At 39.3% G+C, this 13,817-nt stretch overlaps 1 protein-coding gene across 1 annotated transcript; it reads left to right on the top strand.

Annotated features, from left to right (window-relative positions):
* Positions 1 to 327: 327 nt before the first annotated feature.
* Positions 328 to 2,217, top strand: LOC141145962 (E3 SUMO-protein ligase ZBED1-like). The gene has a single exon (XM_073632752.1). It carries the CDS (start codon positions 328 to 330, stop codon positions 2,215 to 2,217), a length of 1,890 nt encoding a protein of 629 aa, XP_073488853.1.
* Positions 2,218 to 13,817: the final 11,600 nt, after the last annotated feature.

The following is a 13,817-nucleotide window of genomic DNA, read 5'->3' as shown; positions in this document are numbered from 1 at the left end:
GTCCAGTCCACCACACCCAGTTGAATATTAAGAATATATTGAATATTAAGAGAAAGACAGCTGCAGCAGCACCTTAGCAATTGGAGAATATACACAGTCACACAGGACTCTTTAGCCCAGTCTCGTCTTCTGTATCAGCACAATCACTGTTGCCTGCCTGCAGTGCCTGGTGGTTGTTTTTGTTAGATTTTCTAATTGAAGTTCAGACATATATTTTCAAGGACACTTAGTCGGTTATAGCGCGAGCCAGATGTGCTTATGTTATCTACATCAGAACAGCAGAAGTTACAGTCGAGAAGTTAGAAACAAACTAAACAGAGTATAATAATGAGTGAAGCAGAGGCCGCAGAGGCAGAGCAATGCGCAAGTGAGTCTGATAAAAACACAAATGTTTTTGTTCCAAAAAGAGGAGCTTATTCCGAAGTGTGGGCTTATTTCGGATTCAAACCAGATGATGAAACTCAGCAAACCATCTACTGCAAGCAATGTTTAGCCATTGTTTGTGCACCAAAGGGTAACACTACCAATCTGTCTAATCACCTGAAACGTAATCACATACAACAGTATGAGACGTTACAGAAAAACAAAACCGCTCAATCACAAAGTACCTGCAACCAGACAAAACAAACGTCAATTGAAGTAACATTATTTAATGCAACACTGTACCCAACAACCTCTCTCAGGCACAAAGAAATAACAGAAGCAATCACATTTCACCTGGCTAAAGACATGGCTCCGGTGACCACTGTTGAAAAAGAGGGCTTTAAAAAACTCATTCAAACCCTTGATAAGCGCTATCAAGTGCCCTCTCGTAATTATTTTTCACATGTTGCAATCCCTGCTCTGTACGTCAAATGTCGTGAAACAGTTGAAACAGAATTGCGAGATGTACTTAATTTTGCAGCAACTTCAGATTTATGGTCCAGCAGAGCAATGAAACCATACATGAGCTTAATGATCCATTTCATTAATGATGATTTTCAGATGAACAGTCGGTGCCTACAAACTGTTTTTTTCCCTGAGGACCACACTGGCGAAGCTTTGGCACAGGGATTAAAGGATGCTCTCATAAACTGGAAATTGGAGGAGAAAAATCTTGTGTGCATCACTACAGACAACGGAAGCAACATTGTAAAGGCCATATCCATAAATCACTGGACACGACTGCAGTGTTTTGGCCATAGGCTTCATCCCGCAATAGAGAATGCAATGAAGGACCAACGAATTGAGCGTGCAATGGGTTTGTGCAAAAAGCTTGTCGGGTGTTTCAGCTACAGTTGGAGGAGGAAGAGGGAGCTTTCTGAGGCACAAAAACAACTCTGTTTACCAGACCACAAGCTCAAGACAGAGTGCCCAACAAGGTGGGGATCTAGGCAGGCTATGGTGAGGAGGATACTTGAGCAGCAAGCTGCCATTACCCATGTCCTCTCTTCTGACTGCAAGGCTAGGCATCTCTTCCCAACATGGCAAGACCGAGAGGTCTTGGAGGCTGTGGACAAGACTCTCACCCCACTGGCAGACTTCACAGATGCTCTTTCAGGAGAGCAGTATGTCAGTGTCTCTTCTGTGAAACCTGCTCTCCACCTATTTCAGTCTTCTGTTTTGGCTGTTAAGGAAGAGGACTCTGATCTTTTTTGCACAATAAAATCAAAGATCATGGGGTATCTGGAGGAAAAATATCAGGACCAAAAAACACAAGACCTTCTCGACATAGCCACAACCCTCGATCCCAGGTTTAAGATGACTTACCTCAATGAGGATAACAAAACTGTTGTCCAGAACAGACTAAAAAATGAGATGTCAAAGCTAACAACAGTTAAGAAAAGCCCCCCTACAATTACTAGTAGTAGTAGTGGTCCTGCAAAGAAGACTGGAAAGACCTTAGGTAGCTTTTTCAAAGCAGCACAAAGTGAAGGGGCACCAGATCCAGCCTCAGACTCACAGCAACAACAATCCGAAAGCTTGTCCTTGGAGCTACACTCTTATCTGTTCTTAGGCAACACTGACAGTGAAGATGATCCATTAGGCTGGTGGAAGGCTCACAAGGAGCAGTATCTGAGATTGTCTGCACTGGCCAAAAAATACCTTTGCATTCCTGCAACCAGTTCCCCTTCTGAAAGGGTTTTTAGCAGAGGGGGCAACATTGTCACTTGTCGCCGTTCTGCACTGAAGCCACAAAATGTGGATAGGCTTGTGTTTCTAGCTAAGAATCTTTAAGTGTAAATCTGTTTATCCACTGACATGATACCTGAATGTTTTTTGTAATGTAATTTCTTTATTTTACATTACATTGTTTTTCATTACATTTCTTTAAATTCGTTTGAAGCAAGAGTATTATGGCTATTTATTGCCATTTGGTTTGATAACCTAATGTTCAGAAGTTGTAAATCTTTAAAATAAAATATTTTTTTGTGAATCGTGAAAGAATCAGGATCTTTATTCCAAGCAAAAGAATCGTGATTCTCATTTTTCCCAGAGTCGTGCAGCTCTAGTACAAACCATGTGAGAGGGCCACAAGTTGCACATTTTTGAGGTGCTTACACTGTCCTGGCATTTTAGGGTCTCAAGAAATGCATCATTCAGGTTAATAAACTTCAAACATGTTTACCATAGTTTGCAGACTATATAACTTTCACACATAATAATAAATATATACTTATTTTGAATCCTTTTTCTTTTAACAAAGAAATGTAGCAGAATACATGTTGATGTAAATTTATGAAGAAATATTGTTTATTTGATATATTTTATAATAGAAATTAAAAAAAAAAAAATATATATATATATATATATATATATATATATATATATATATAAATTTTTTTTTCAAAATGTTCAGTCTTTTTTCTTTTCCACTTAAGGACCAGAAGGATTTATCCCCTTAATTACCAGGCCATTTTTTGTGATACGACACTGCGTCGCTTTAACTGACAATTGCGCGGTCATGTGATGCTGTACCCAAACAAAATTGTCGTCCTTTTTCTCCCACAAATAGAGCTTTTTTGGTGGTATTTGATCACCTCTGTGGTTTTTATTTTTTGCGCTATAAACAAAAAAAGAGTGACAATTTTGAAAAAAAAAACATTTTTTTTTGTTTTTGCTCTAATAAATATCCCAAAAAAATAAATAAATAAAAATGTCTTCATCAGTTTAAGCCAATATGTATTCTTCTACATATTTTTGTTAAAAAATCGCAATAAGTGTATATTGATTGGTTTGAGCAAAAGTTATAGTGTCTACAAAATAAGGGATAGATTTATGGCTATTTTATTATTTATTTATTTCTTACTAGTAATTTTTAGTCCCGCAATTTTTAGCAGGACTGTGACATTGCGGCAGACAGATCGGACACTTTTGACACTTTTTTGGGACCACTGACATTTATATAGCGATCAGAGCTAAAAATAGCCACTGATCACAGTATAGATGTCACTGACAGGGAAGGGGTTAACACTAGGGGCTATCAAGGGGTTAAGTGTTCCCTAGAGAGGTGTTTCTAACTGTGGGGGCAGTGGACTGACTGGGAGTAGAGATAGATCGCTGTTCCTGATCACTAGGAACAACAGATCTCTCTCTCCTCCCCTGTCAGAATGGGGATCTGTGTGTTTACACACACAGATCCCCATTCTGGCTCTCTGTGGAGCAATCACGGGTGGCCGGCGGACATCGCGATCCCCGGCCACGTTCATCGGCTCCAGGCTCTTAAAGCGGCCGACGGACACCTACAGCAATTCCCCAAGGGGAGCCAACCTGCGGCAGTATAATGACGGCTGGTCTTTAAGCAGTTAAGCAATTAAAATTAAGTACCCAGTGGTTATTACATACCACCAAAGAAAGTTCTGTTTGTCTTAAACAATAATAAAAAAATGTATATTTGGTTACAGTGTTGCATGACCAAGTAGTAACGTGGCAGTTTGAATTTCGAACAGGGCCTGTTACCATATTTCCTAGGAATATAATACCTTGCAGCATACACCCAGGCAGTTCTGTGTGTTCCCTATTCATATTTTTAGTTGTTTTGTCATTAATTAAACTTTACAAAGAGTAATGGTGGGGTCACACTTTTATGCTGCATTAAAATATGCCTAAATATGTGTTTTATATGCACTGGTGCACCGCAGTACTATTCATTCTTAATGGCACCACAACAGAAGATAACACACTACTGTGCATTATAACATGCTGTATTTTAAAAAGTGTACAAGTACCTTATTGGTCCATTTAAAGGGTTGCTTTAACTAGTACCTTATTCAGATTAAAGTTCACCCCTTTAATCTGCTGGTGATAGCAACAGTTATGTTGTTTCTGAATGAAGCTTTGAACAGTATTACTAACATTGTTTAAAAGCATTGCCACATAAAACAGCAGCTGCAGATGCTGCAGTATCTACAGCAACTACACAGAAAGCCCCTGGCCAGCAAAATTACAGCTGGGATTTGCCAACAATAGTAGTGAGACGAATGATGGCCTGGAATGAGAATTGGGGCAGGCTTCACAGGATGCAAAAGAAGATCTACGGCATGCATAGAGGCTGCTGGTTGGTTAGCCCTGTAAGAGACACTTACTTAATGAACAATAATTTAGGCAGTCTGTTATAGATCACCAACAATATGGGGATACTGTAGATACAGATAGGATAGGAGAAAAGTCTGCTCAACAGATATGAATTAACTATTAAATTCTTTACCATGTTATTTAAAAAAAGCAATACACATTGATTTCAATAGCTCAAAAATCATTGTTTGTGCTATATCATTATGTATTAATTTACCAGCTACAATAAAAGTAACAGTAAAGTCAATGAACTGAACTGCCAATGGAAGCAACTATACAACTGTTTTAAAGTAAGAAAATCTAATTAAAGGGCTGGTGTAGGCTCAAAGAGAGGTCAATGTTGTTACTATGGAACACATTGACCTGCACAGCCATTCTAATGAGGGTATCAACATGGATTTAGAAAGCAAGGCAACTATATGCACAAGATGAATGCCAGAGTGGAAATGTGAGCCATGCAACAAGAATTATCCAGAGGCAATTTGCATGTAAAATACTGGAGTGTGTATTAAAAAGATTAAAGCTTTTGTGTGCTGTTATAAATCCTGTTTGCATTCATCTTTGAAACTGTTTCACTACCAAAGTCCTAATTCGAGATCTAATGTTTTACGACATGTCACTTTTTCTTACTGCCAAATAAAAAAATGTCATTCTGAAGTGAAGACCTTTAAAAACGGTATAATTGATTTTGGCTTCAGAACAGTCATACAGGTAAATAAAGTAAGTTTGTACTGTATGTATGAGATCAGAGATATATTTATACTCAGTAAGATGTTATGTTTCATCTTTTACTTTTCTCTTGAATACAATGATATATATTGTATGCCAGGAGTATAGAAAAAAAATAACTCAATTTCCATTCTTTATACAGTACATTACTGGTTAGCCTTTGACATGAAGAAAGAATGAAAAAGAAAACGTATTTGAAACCTATTTTGAAATACAGTGTAGTGGAAATGGACAATTAGCACTCTAAATGTACCCATACATGTCCAATATTGAAAGGGCTTGGTACTGTGCTGATATGGAAGGAACTTTTTATTACCTTTTAAAAGTAACAAATTAAAGTGAACTATATGGTCATTTCTGCTTGCCCTTAATAAAAGAAAAGCAAAAGCAAACTTTTCTATTATAGATTGCAATCTACAAAATTAGACCTTATACACCCTTGAAAAAAGTGACATGACAATAGAGAGCTTAAACATATTTATTGTGTCATTTCAGTTGGATTTATAACTGCTTTAAGTTTTCATCTCCCCTCCCAATAGTACTGGTACTATAATGAGATAATGCTGTGTACTACATTAGGGCTACATCGCTGTGCCTAGTCCAGTCATGATCACCTAAAGAAAAGGAAACAGATGACAGACAAAATACCATAACTAAATCACCAAGGTATCAATAAATGAAAACAAATTATGGACTTGCAACCACATTCTGAAACCTTTTTGATATGACAGTGAGAGCAAGCTATGAGATATTATAGACTTGGGCTGACAGATGGCAACTTGGTAGAAGCTCGACACAACTCCAAGTTCCTAGGTGGCTTTGTCACATACCTGGTGGATGCAAAGAGAAGGGACACTTTAGGAACTGGAAGGGACACATTAGGAACTGTACAACTAATTAGCATAGTGGCAAATGGGATAAAGAACAAAGTATGTGCAGAGAGTGTAGCAGAAAAACAGAATGTCTCAGGTAGGGTCAAAATGAGCAACTAGGAAGTACAGCACAAAAAGCCTGTAATTGGAAAGCAGCAGAGCAGCAGCATTCAGTAAACTGGCCAAAGAAAAGGACAACCAGAAGAGGAGTCAGGTGTCAATGTAGTTGAATTTCTAAAGGCAAATAGGCTGCTTAATTTGCAAGGGAATTTTCCCTCAGCTTAGTGAATGAGATGAAGATCTGCTAAATTTCATCATCCAATCATGTGGAAGCCAAAATAGTTTTTTCTATTTTCACTTCAGGTAATTAGATATTCTTTGCAAAATTAAATTTCACCACAATTACTGAGTTAAGGGAATATTCCCTTGCAATGTGAACAATCTGCTGGCCTTTGGTAAATCAACCCCAAAGAATCAGACCAAAACAGGAGTCAGAGGATAAGCTTGGAATCAAGATAGGTAAAAAAAAACTGTGAGAAGTAGTAGTGACACGGTAACAAGTATCAGGAATATTAGTACAAAACCCTGCGCTATTATTTATAAAAAATGACACTACCATAAAAAAAGAAATAAAAATGTTAATTAAAAAAAAGAAATGTGAAAGAGCAGCTATCACTCATCATCATATAAAAACAAAGCTCATACATTTAAAAATCATCATAAATCAAGTGCAAAAAAAAAAAGTAAAAAACATGAAAACAATCTCATCCCAGTGTGGTGTCCTTACACAGTTCCTACCTGCCTCGCTTGTATCGCCCTCCGGGCTTTCTCAAAGGCTACCAAAACCTGGAAGGGTGGTACACATAAAGCAGGTAGGACATGTGTGTTGACATCATGCTGGGAAGGGCCGGGCGCCATCCTTCTGAGCTGACAGATCTACACTGTGTATATGCATGCTGGGAATAGACACTTGTATCTGTCTCTGAACATTGTGAGTGTTTATTCTTTTATTAAAAAGTCACTGGCAATACTACACTATTGGATCTTATTTGCATATATCTCTGATACTTTTTATGCAAGAGGTGTGGAATATGATGTGACCTGAGTGCTGCTGACCTGATGGGGTGTTTTTTTTTCTTTTTCAGAAGAGATAAGATAGACAAAATAGTCTCACTTATTTGGTATAGAAAGAAAAATGTACATGGGCAAGGTACACCAGAATTTAAATCTAGATGGGTGTTAAAAATGTATTTAAAAAAACTGCACACAGGGTAAAAACCACAGCCCCTATATATATGGGAGGGTTCACCATTTATATATACATAAAAAAAATTACTTTAAGATGAATGGAGGGGTGACAATTTGTTCATGGAATGTGAGGGGATTGGGAGATTGGGAAAAAAACAGGTTTATTTATACACTTTTCTTAGTGTATCTGTCCTTTGCCTGCAAGAGACACACTTAACTAAAGAAACAGTGTCATGCCTAAAATGTAAAGGATTTTCTCATCAGTACCATTCAGTGCATACCTCATACTCAAGAGGAACAAGTATTTTAATATATAGGTCAGTGATGTTCTCCTGTAGGCAAGTAAAAATTGATGGAGAGGGAAGGTATATATTTATGTACTGCATGTTGGCGGAGACACCGTGTGTACTTATGAGTGTGTATATTCCTCCTCCTTTCAAGTTAAAAGTAATCAAGTATTTGTTGGAATTTATGGTTGACAAACCAAAGGTGCCAGTTCTGGTAGTAGGAGACTTTGATATGGTGATGAACACTATTAGGTTAATAGGTTCCCCCTGGAAAGGAGATTGGAACAGAGCCCATATACGCCATTGTATAGAATATTTAAAGAGACAGGCCTGAGAGACATTTGGCGTGAACGCCATTTGGTAGCCCAAACTTTTTCATGCCACTCTTGGATGTATTTATCATTTTCTAGGATAGACATGGCCATAGGGAATGATACTCTTATTCCATTGGTAACAGATGTTTGATATGAGGCCAGAGGATTGTCGGACCATTCTCCTTTAGTCCTGTCCTTAGATCTAGGGAAACAGTGGGAAGGGTGAGAGTGGAGAGTTAACCCCTTTTGGTTACAGTTAATTACCCCTAAAGAGCATATGATAGACACACTTCGGTAATTCCTGGAACATAATAAAACAACAACGCAAGGTATAGTGTGGGACACTCTTAAAACTTATTTAAGGGGAATCATAATTCAGCAAATCTCTAAGAGGAAGAAATCTACTAAGGTTTGGAAGATGAATAAAATGAGGAAAGTAACTGAAATGGAAAAAATGTAGAAGATCCATCACCAGACAACTTAGCTAAATGGACTGAGGCACAAAAGTTATATTGAAGAACTACAAGAGGTGGTATTGGAATCAGCTAATCATAAAACACCAGGGCCAGATGGACTATCAAATGAGATTTATAGGGAATATGGAGAGATAATGCTGCCAGAGCTATTACATGTGTTAAATGAGGCATTGGAAAAGGGAGAATTACTGGTATCTATGACAGAGGCTATCATTATTATGTTACCAAAAGAAGGGAAATACCCAACTTAACCCGTATCATATAGACCATTCTCCTTGCTCTGCGCAGATATTAAATTATTGACGAATGTATTAGCCATTTGACTAAGCAAGATAATCCTCACTATAATTCATCATGATCAATATGGTTTTATCCCCGGCAGATCAACATAGTTAAATATTAGGAGATTATTCTTAAATCTACAAATTCCATCAGAAGGGTTGGGATCCAGAGCTATAGTGTCCCTCGATCCTGTCAGAGCATTTGACAGCATCGATTGGCACTATTTGTGGTTAGATCTGTTGGCATTTAATATTGGCCCTGTATTTGTAAAATGGGTGAAACTGCTGTATACTAGCCCAAGGACGAAAGTAAAGATCAATGAAAGATCCTCTGAATATTTCTCGCTGTCCTGGGGGACAAGCTAGGGCTGCATTTTGCCATCCCTGCTTTTTGCCCTGGCGGTGGAACCTTTGGCAAAAGTCATTATAACAACGGGAGGTATAAGAGGTTTTAGAAGAGGGATGGATGAGGAAAAGATTTCGCTATATGCAGATGATATTCTCCTGTTCTTGGGAGACGCAAATCACTTGTCAACCGCAGTAATGGATATCATAAAGATATTCAGTTTGTTCTCTGGGCTCTCTATCAACTGGGAGAAATCTGTTTTGCTCCCGGTTGGACTGAAACAGGAACTACTGGAGAGCGCTAGGCATTTCCAGGTAGTGGAGAGTTTGAAATGTCTGGGAATAGATATAACGGTAAACCCAAAGTTGTATATACTAAAAAACTTAGAGCCCCTAATAAAGGCATTTAGAGTAAAATGCGGGACATGGAGCCGTCTTCCCCTGTCAGTAGTGGGTCGTAGTAGTTTGATCAAAATGGTATGGGTGCCTCAACTCCTATACATTCTACACAACTCGCCAATATGGAATCCAGAGTGTGGTTTAGGAAATTAGAGGGTCTCTTTAGTGATTCGATTTGGAGGAAAGGGCAAGCTAGAGTTCTCCTGCGGGTGCTGCAGTTGCTGAGAGATGGGAGGGCTGGCGGTGCCGCACCCTTGGAGCTACTTTCTGGCAGCCCAGTTGCTACAAGTGGGGGGTTAGGAGGTGAGTTATTGGGTACAGCTCACGAGCTTTACTGGCTTGTACCCCACATACATCTTTGATAGAACTACTAGAAGCAGACTCTCTCGGGTGGTGGGGGGGTGAGAGGCCAGTGCCTCTTGGCAAAGTTGTTCCTAAAGGTATGGAACACAACATGATCAGAGTCTGAGCCTAAGAAGTTGGAGAACTTTAGTAACTGAAAACAAAAAGGAGTGGAAAGACCATCCCAATTATATACAGCAGGGGTACTGAAGACATTTCAGGAGTTGAAAGAGCAGTTTGGGTTTTCAAATAAAATTTTTTACCAATACTGACAGTTAAGACGTGCATTGACAACACAATTTAAAGAAGGTGGGTTAGAATGGAGTAGAATCCCCTTATTGGAAAATTTGATAGAAGCCACTTCCCTAAAGGGGTTGATCTTGAAACTGTACAAAAAGGTACATTTAAAAATACTGGAAAAATATTTTCAGCTTTCTAGTAGAGCAAAATGGGAGGAGGATGTGGGGGAATTAACGGATAAGCAATGGAAGGATATAGTAACTTCAATAGATTTAGTATCCCTCTCAGCAACCCAAAAACTCACACAGTTTTAGTTTATTTTCCTGTCCCAGATGTGGGGTTGCCATTGGTGATTTGATTCATATGCTTTGGAGGTGCCCCAAACTGCACTGATACTGAGAAGAGGTGTTGGATAAAATAAACTCAGTATTTTAAATAAATATACAATTTGATCTAGTGTTGTGTGTACTGGGGTATATGGAGCAGAGTGCGGGATCTGAGGCTATGCGAACAGCAGCTCTGAGATGTTTTTCTTAAACTAGAAAGGCGATTACCTGGAAATTGATCAATTCTAGACCACCGTCTAAAACGGATTGGTTGAGAATGGTCAATAACACAATAATGAGGATAAAACAGGCATACATAAGAAGATATGGAAAGCATGGTTAGAAACTCCAGGACTGGCACCTGAGATTGTGAATATTTAGAAAGTCTGTTTTAGTAATATGCTAATCCTAAACGGGATAAGGGGAGGGTGGATGGCAATTTGACAGGTGGGGGGAGAAGAGGGAAGTTCAAAGTATGTATTTAAGGAATGTATTTTACTGCTTTTGTCTTGAAATATTGTTTATTGGGAAAAATTAAAATAAAGACGAATTACAAAAAAAAAAAGAAGGCACTGTACTCCTGGCATGTGGTCGATATTGCAAGTGCTTTGTACTGCAAAGAGGGGTTATAGAGAGTTGTGAGTCTTATTTTTGTGTCCTTGAGTCTTGGCTTGTTGTTCCTGTAGTGCTTACCCCACAAGGTACCACTGTTGCTTGGGTTCACTGTTACCAGTGTCAATGACCATATGGGCAGCACCACACTCTCTGACACACCAAAGCTGAAGAGAGAGTATTTATTTGTGAAAAACACCGAACAAAGGAATAAACAGAATGGCAATAACAGTAAATGACAACAACAGATACCAATTTTGTATTTTGTAGCGGTCTCTCATCAAACTATTTGTTATTATGCTTCCTGCTGCCCTCTAATGTCTGGAACTCGTGGTGACTCAGCCCCCCAAAATGATAATTGCTCACAGAACCAGTGATATCAGCAAAGAGGCTCAAGACCTAGCAATGATGATTTCTCACAACTGTGACCTCCATGTGGATATGGCAGCAGTGTCTCTCTCTATCTCTGACATTGCAGTGAACAAACACTCCAGCACAGTTCTCCAATACAGCAGCCCACTCCGAGGGGGGAGGCGGATCCACTCAAAAAAGAAGCCGGGTCTGAGAGATGCCGGCCTCTTTAATTTGAGCACTGCTAACATTTCAGTTGAAGAAAGACATGTTTTAAACCATGGTCTCAAGTTTGCCCCATCTAAACCTTTAAATAAATTTCAGACGTTTATAGACCACCTTCATAAGTATATTCGTAAGATTAACATCAAAAGGTATATGATCACTAATCCATTTAGATCATTGAGAATGGCGTTCCACAGACATCAATTAGACTTTACTATCCAATGCATCCCTGTTCAACCCACCGGGGACTCTGGCGCCGTCTCTTATGATCTTCAGAGATTTGGTTAGCAAGGATTTGGAACAGTTGCAGATTAGGAATAGTAGAAGTGATCAGATGTTTAGGAAAGGTCTTGATAGCCTCAAAAAGCATAATGACATAGTGATACGTCCCACCAATAAAGGCACAGGAGTAGTCATTTTGGACAAAGAGGCTTATCAAACTGAGATGCTTAGGTTGCTGTCCGACCAGGATACTTATATTCCTTTGAAAGGGAATCCGACTATTAAGCATAAAATGGAATTGGTGAGTTTAGCGGAGGAAGGCCACAGTAGGAATTTAATTTCTAAAAAAGAATAACTCTTTTAAGTTCCTGTAGCTCCAAGGGTGCCTGTGATCTATTATCTGCCGAAGGTCCACAAGGACCCTCTTCATCCTCTTGGGAGGCCAATTATTAGTGGCCTCTATTTCATCACATTGAGGGTCGGCAGATATATAGATCACTTTTTGCAGCCATTGGTTTCCCAAACTCCGTCCTTCCTGAGAGATTCCACTCAGGTAATAAATGCCTTAAAATTTGTACAGTGGAAAAAGAATTATATATTGGCCACTGCAGATGTATCATCTCTTTATACCATCATTTCACACCAACATGGTCGTGAGGCAGTGGATTACTTTTTACGCTTAGATGAACTTAAGAAGGCTCAGAGGAAATTCCTGTTGAGACTCTTGGACTACGCAATGGGCCATAACTATTTTTGGTTCAAAGGCACTTATTATTTACAAAATAGAGGGGTGGCCATGGGGGCTAAATTTGCTCCATCCATGGCCAACCTGTTTATGGCCAAGTGGGAGGAGGATGTTGTCTATCGGAGACCCAGACCCAAATTGGTTCTGTGGAGAAGGTATATAGACGACATCCTCCTCCTATGGGAGGGCGACTTAGAACCGCTTCATTCCTATATGACTGAACTTAATTGCAATGATAGAGGCATCATTTTAAAGCATGAGGCCAGCAAGTCTGAAATTCACCTCTTGGACTTGAACATCAAGATCCTGGGTGGAGATATCATCACATCCACGTTCTTTAAACAAAACCGATCAAAATGCATTTATCAATACCAACAGCTGTCACCATGCTGCTTGGTTGAGGTCAGTGCCCAAGAGTCAATTTCTAAGACTCAAGAGAAATTGTACTAATAGGAGTGATTTATTCAGAGAGACTTCAATGTTAAAGATGAAGTTCTTGGAAAAGGGATATCAACCATTGGAGTTGGAGGATGCTATAAGAGGGGCTGAAGAGAGAATCCAAGATGATCTATTGGTCCCCAAGATTAGAACCGGATGACTCTTTCAGGTTTTCCCTCTTTACCACCTGCTTCAACCAGCACTACTCAGTGAGGCAAATTAATGATAGGTTTCTAGGACCTCATTTGCCGGAACAGCCGCCGGTGATTTTTAGAGGTGTTTCCCCACTAACGTTACAAATAGCACCAAATATCATTGAACCCCCTAAGAAACTCTTGTTTTTTCAAAATATGGGAGGTTTTTTCCTATGTAGGAAGTGCCCCATATGTAAAATCAATGCTAATATGAGTAGAAGGACAGAAACTTTTGAGTCATGTTCCACCAGTGAGCAGTTGCCCATAAAGCCTTTTATCACATGCACATCGAAAAACGCTGTGCATGTTGTTCGGTGTCCATGTGGGCTTCAGTATATTGGCCGCACATCTGCATGCTTCATGTAAGATTGATTGAACATGTGGCCAACATAAAGAAAGGGTTTCCGAAGCACAGTTTATCCAAGCATTATGACTTATGTCATAATCGAGACCCTAGAGGTACTGTGTTTCTTGGGATCGATAATTTATATAATTGGAGAGGTAGTAATACCATCAGAGAAGTATCACGCTAAGAGCCCTTTCACACCGAGCCGCCCTGGGCGTCAGCGGCTTTACCGTCATTTTGGTGGTGCTATTCGGCCGCTAGCAGGCCGGTT

Source organism: Aquarana catesbeiana, linkage group LG05, assembly GCF_042186555.1.
Source record: "Aquarana catesbeiana isolate 2022-GZ linkage group LG05, ASM4218655v1, whole genome shotgun sequence".
In the NCBI taxonomy this organism is placed as follows: Eukaryota; Metazoa; Chordata; class Amphibia; order Anura; family Ranidae; genus Aquarana; species Aquarana catesbeiana.
This window is presented reverse-complemented; position numbering and strand designations above follow the sequence as displayed.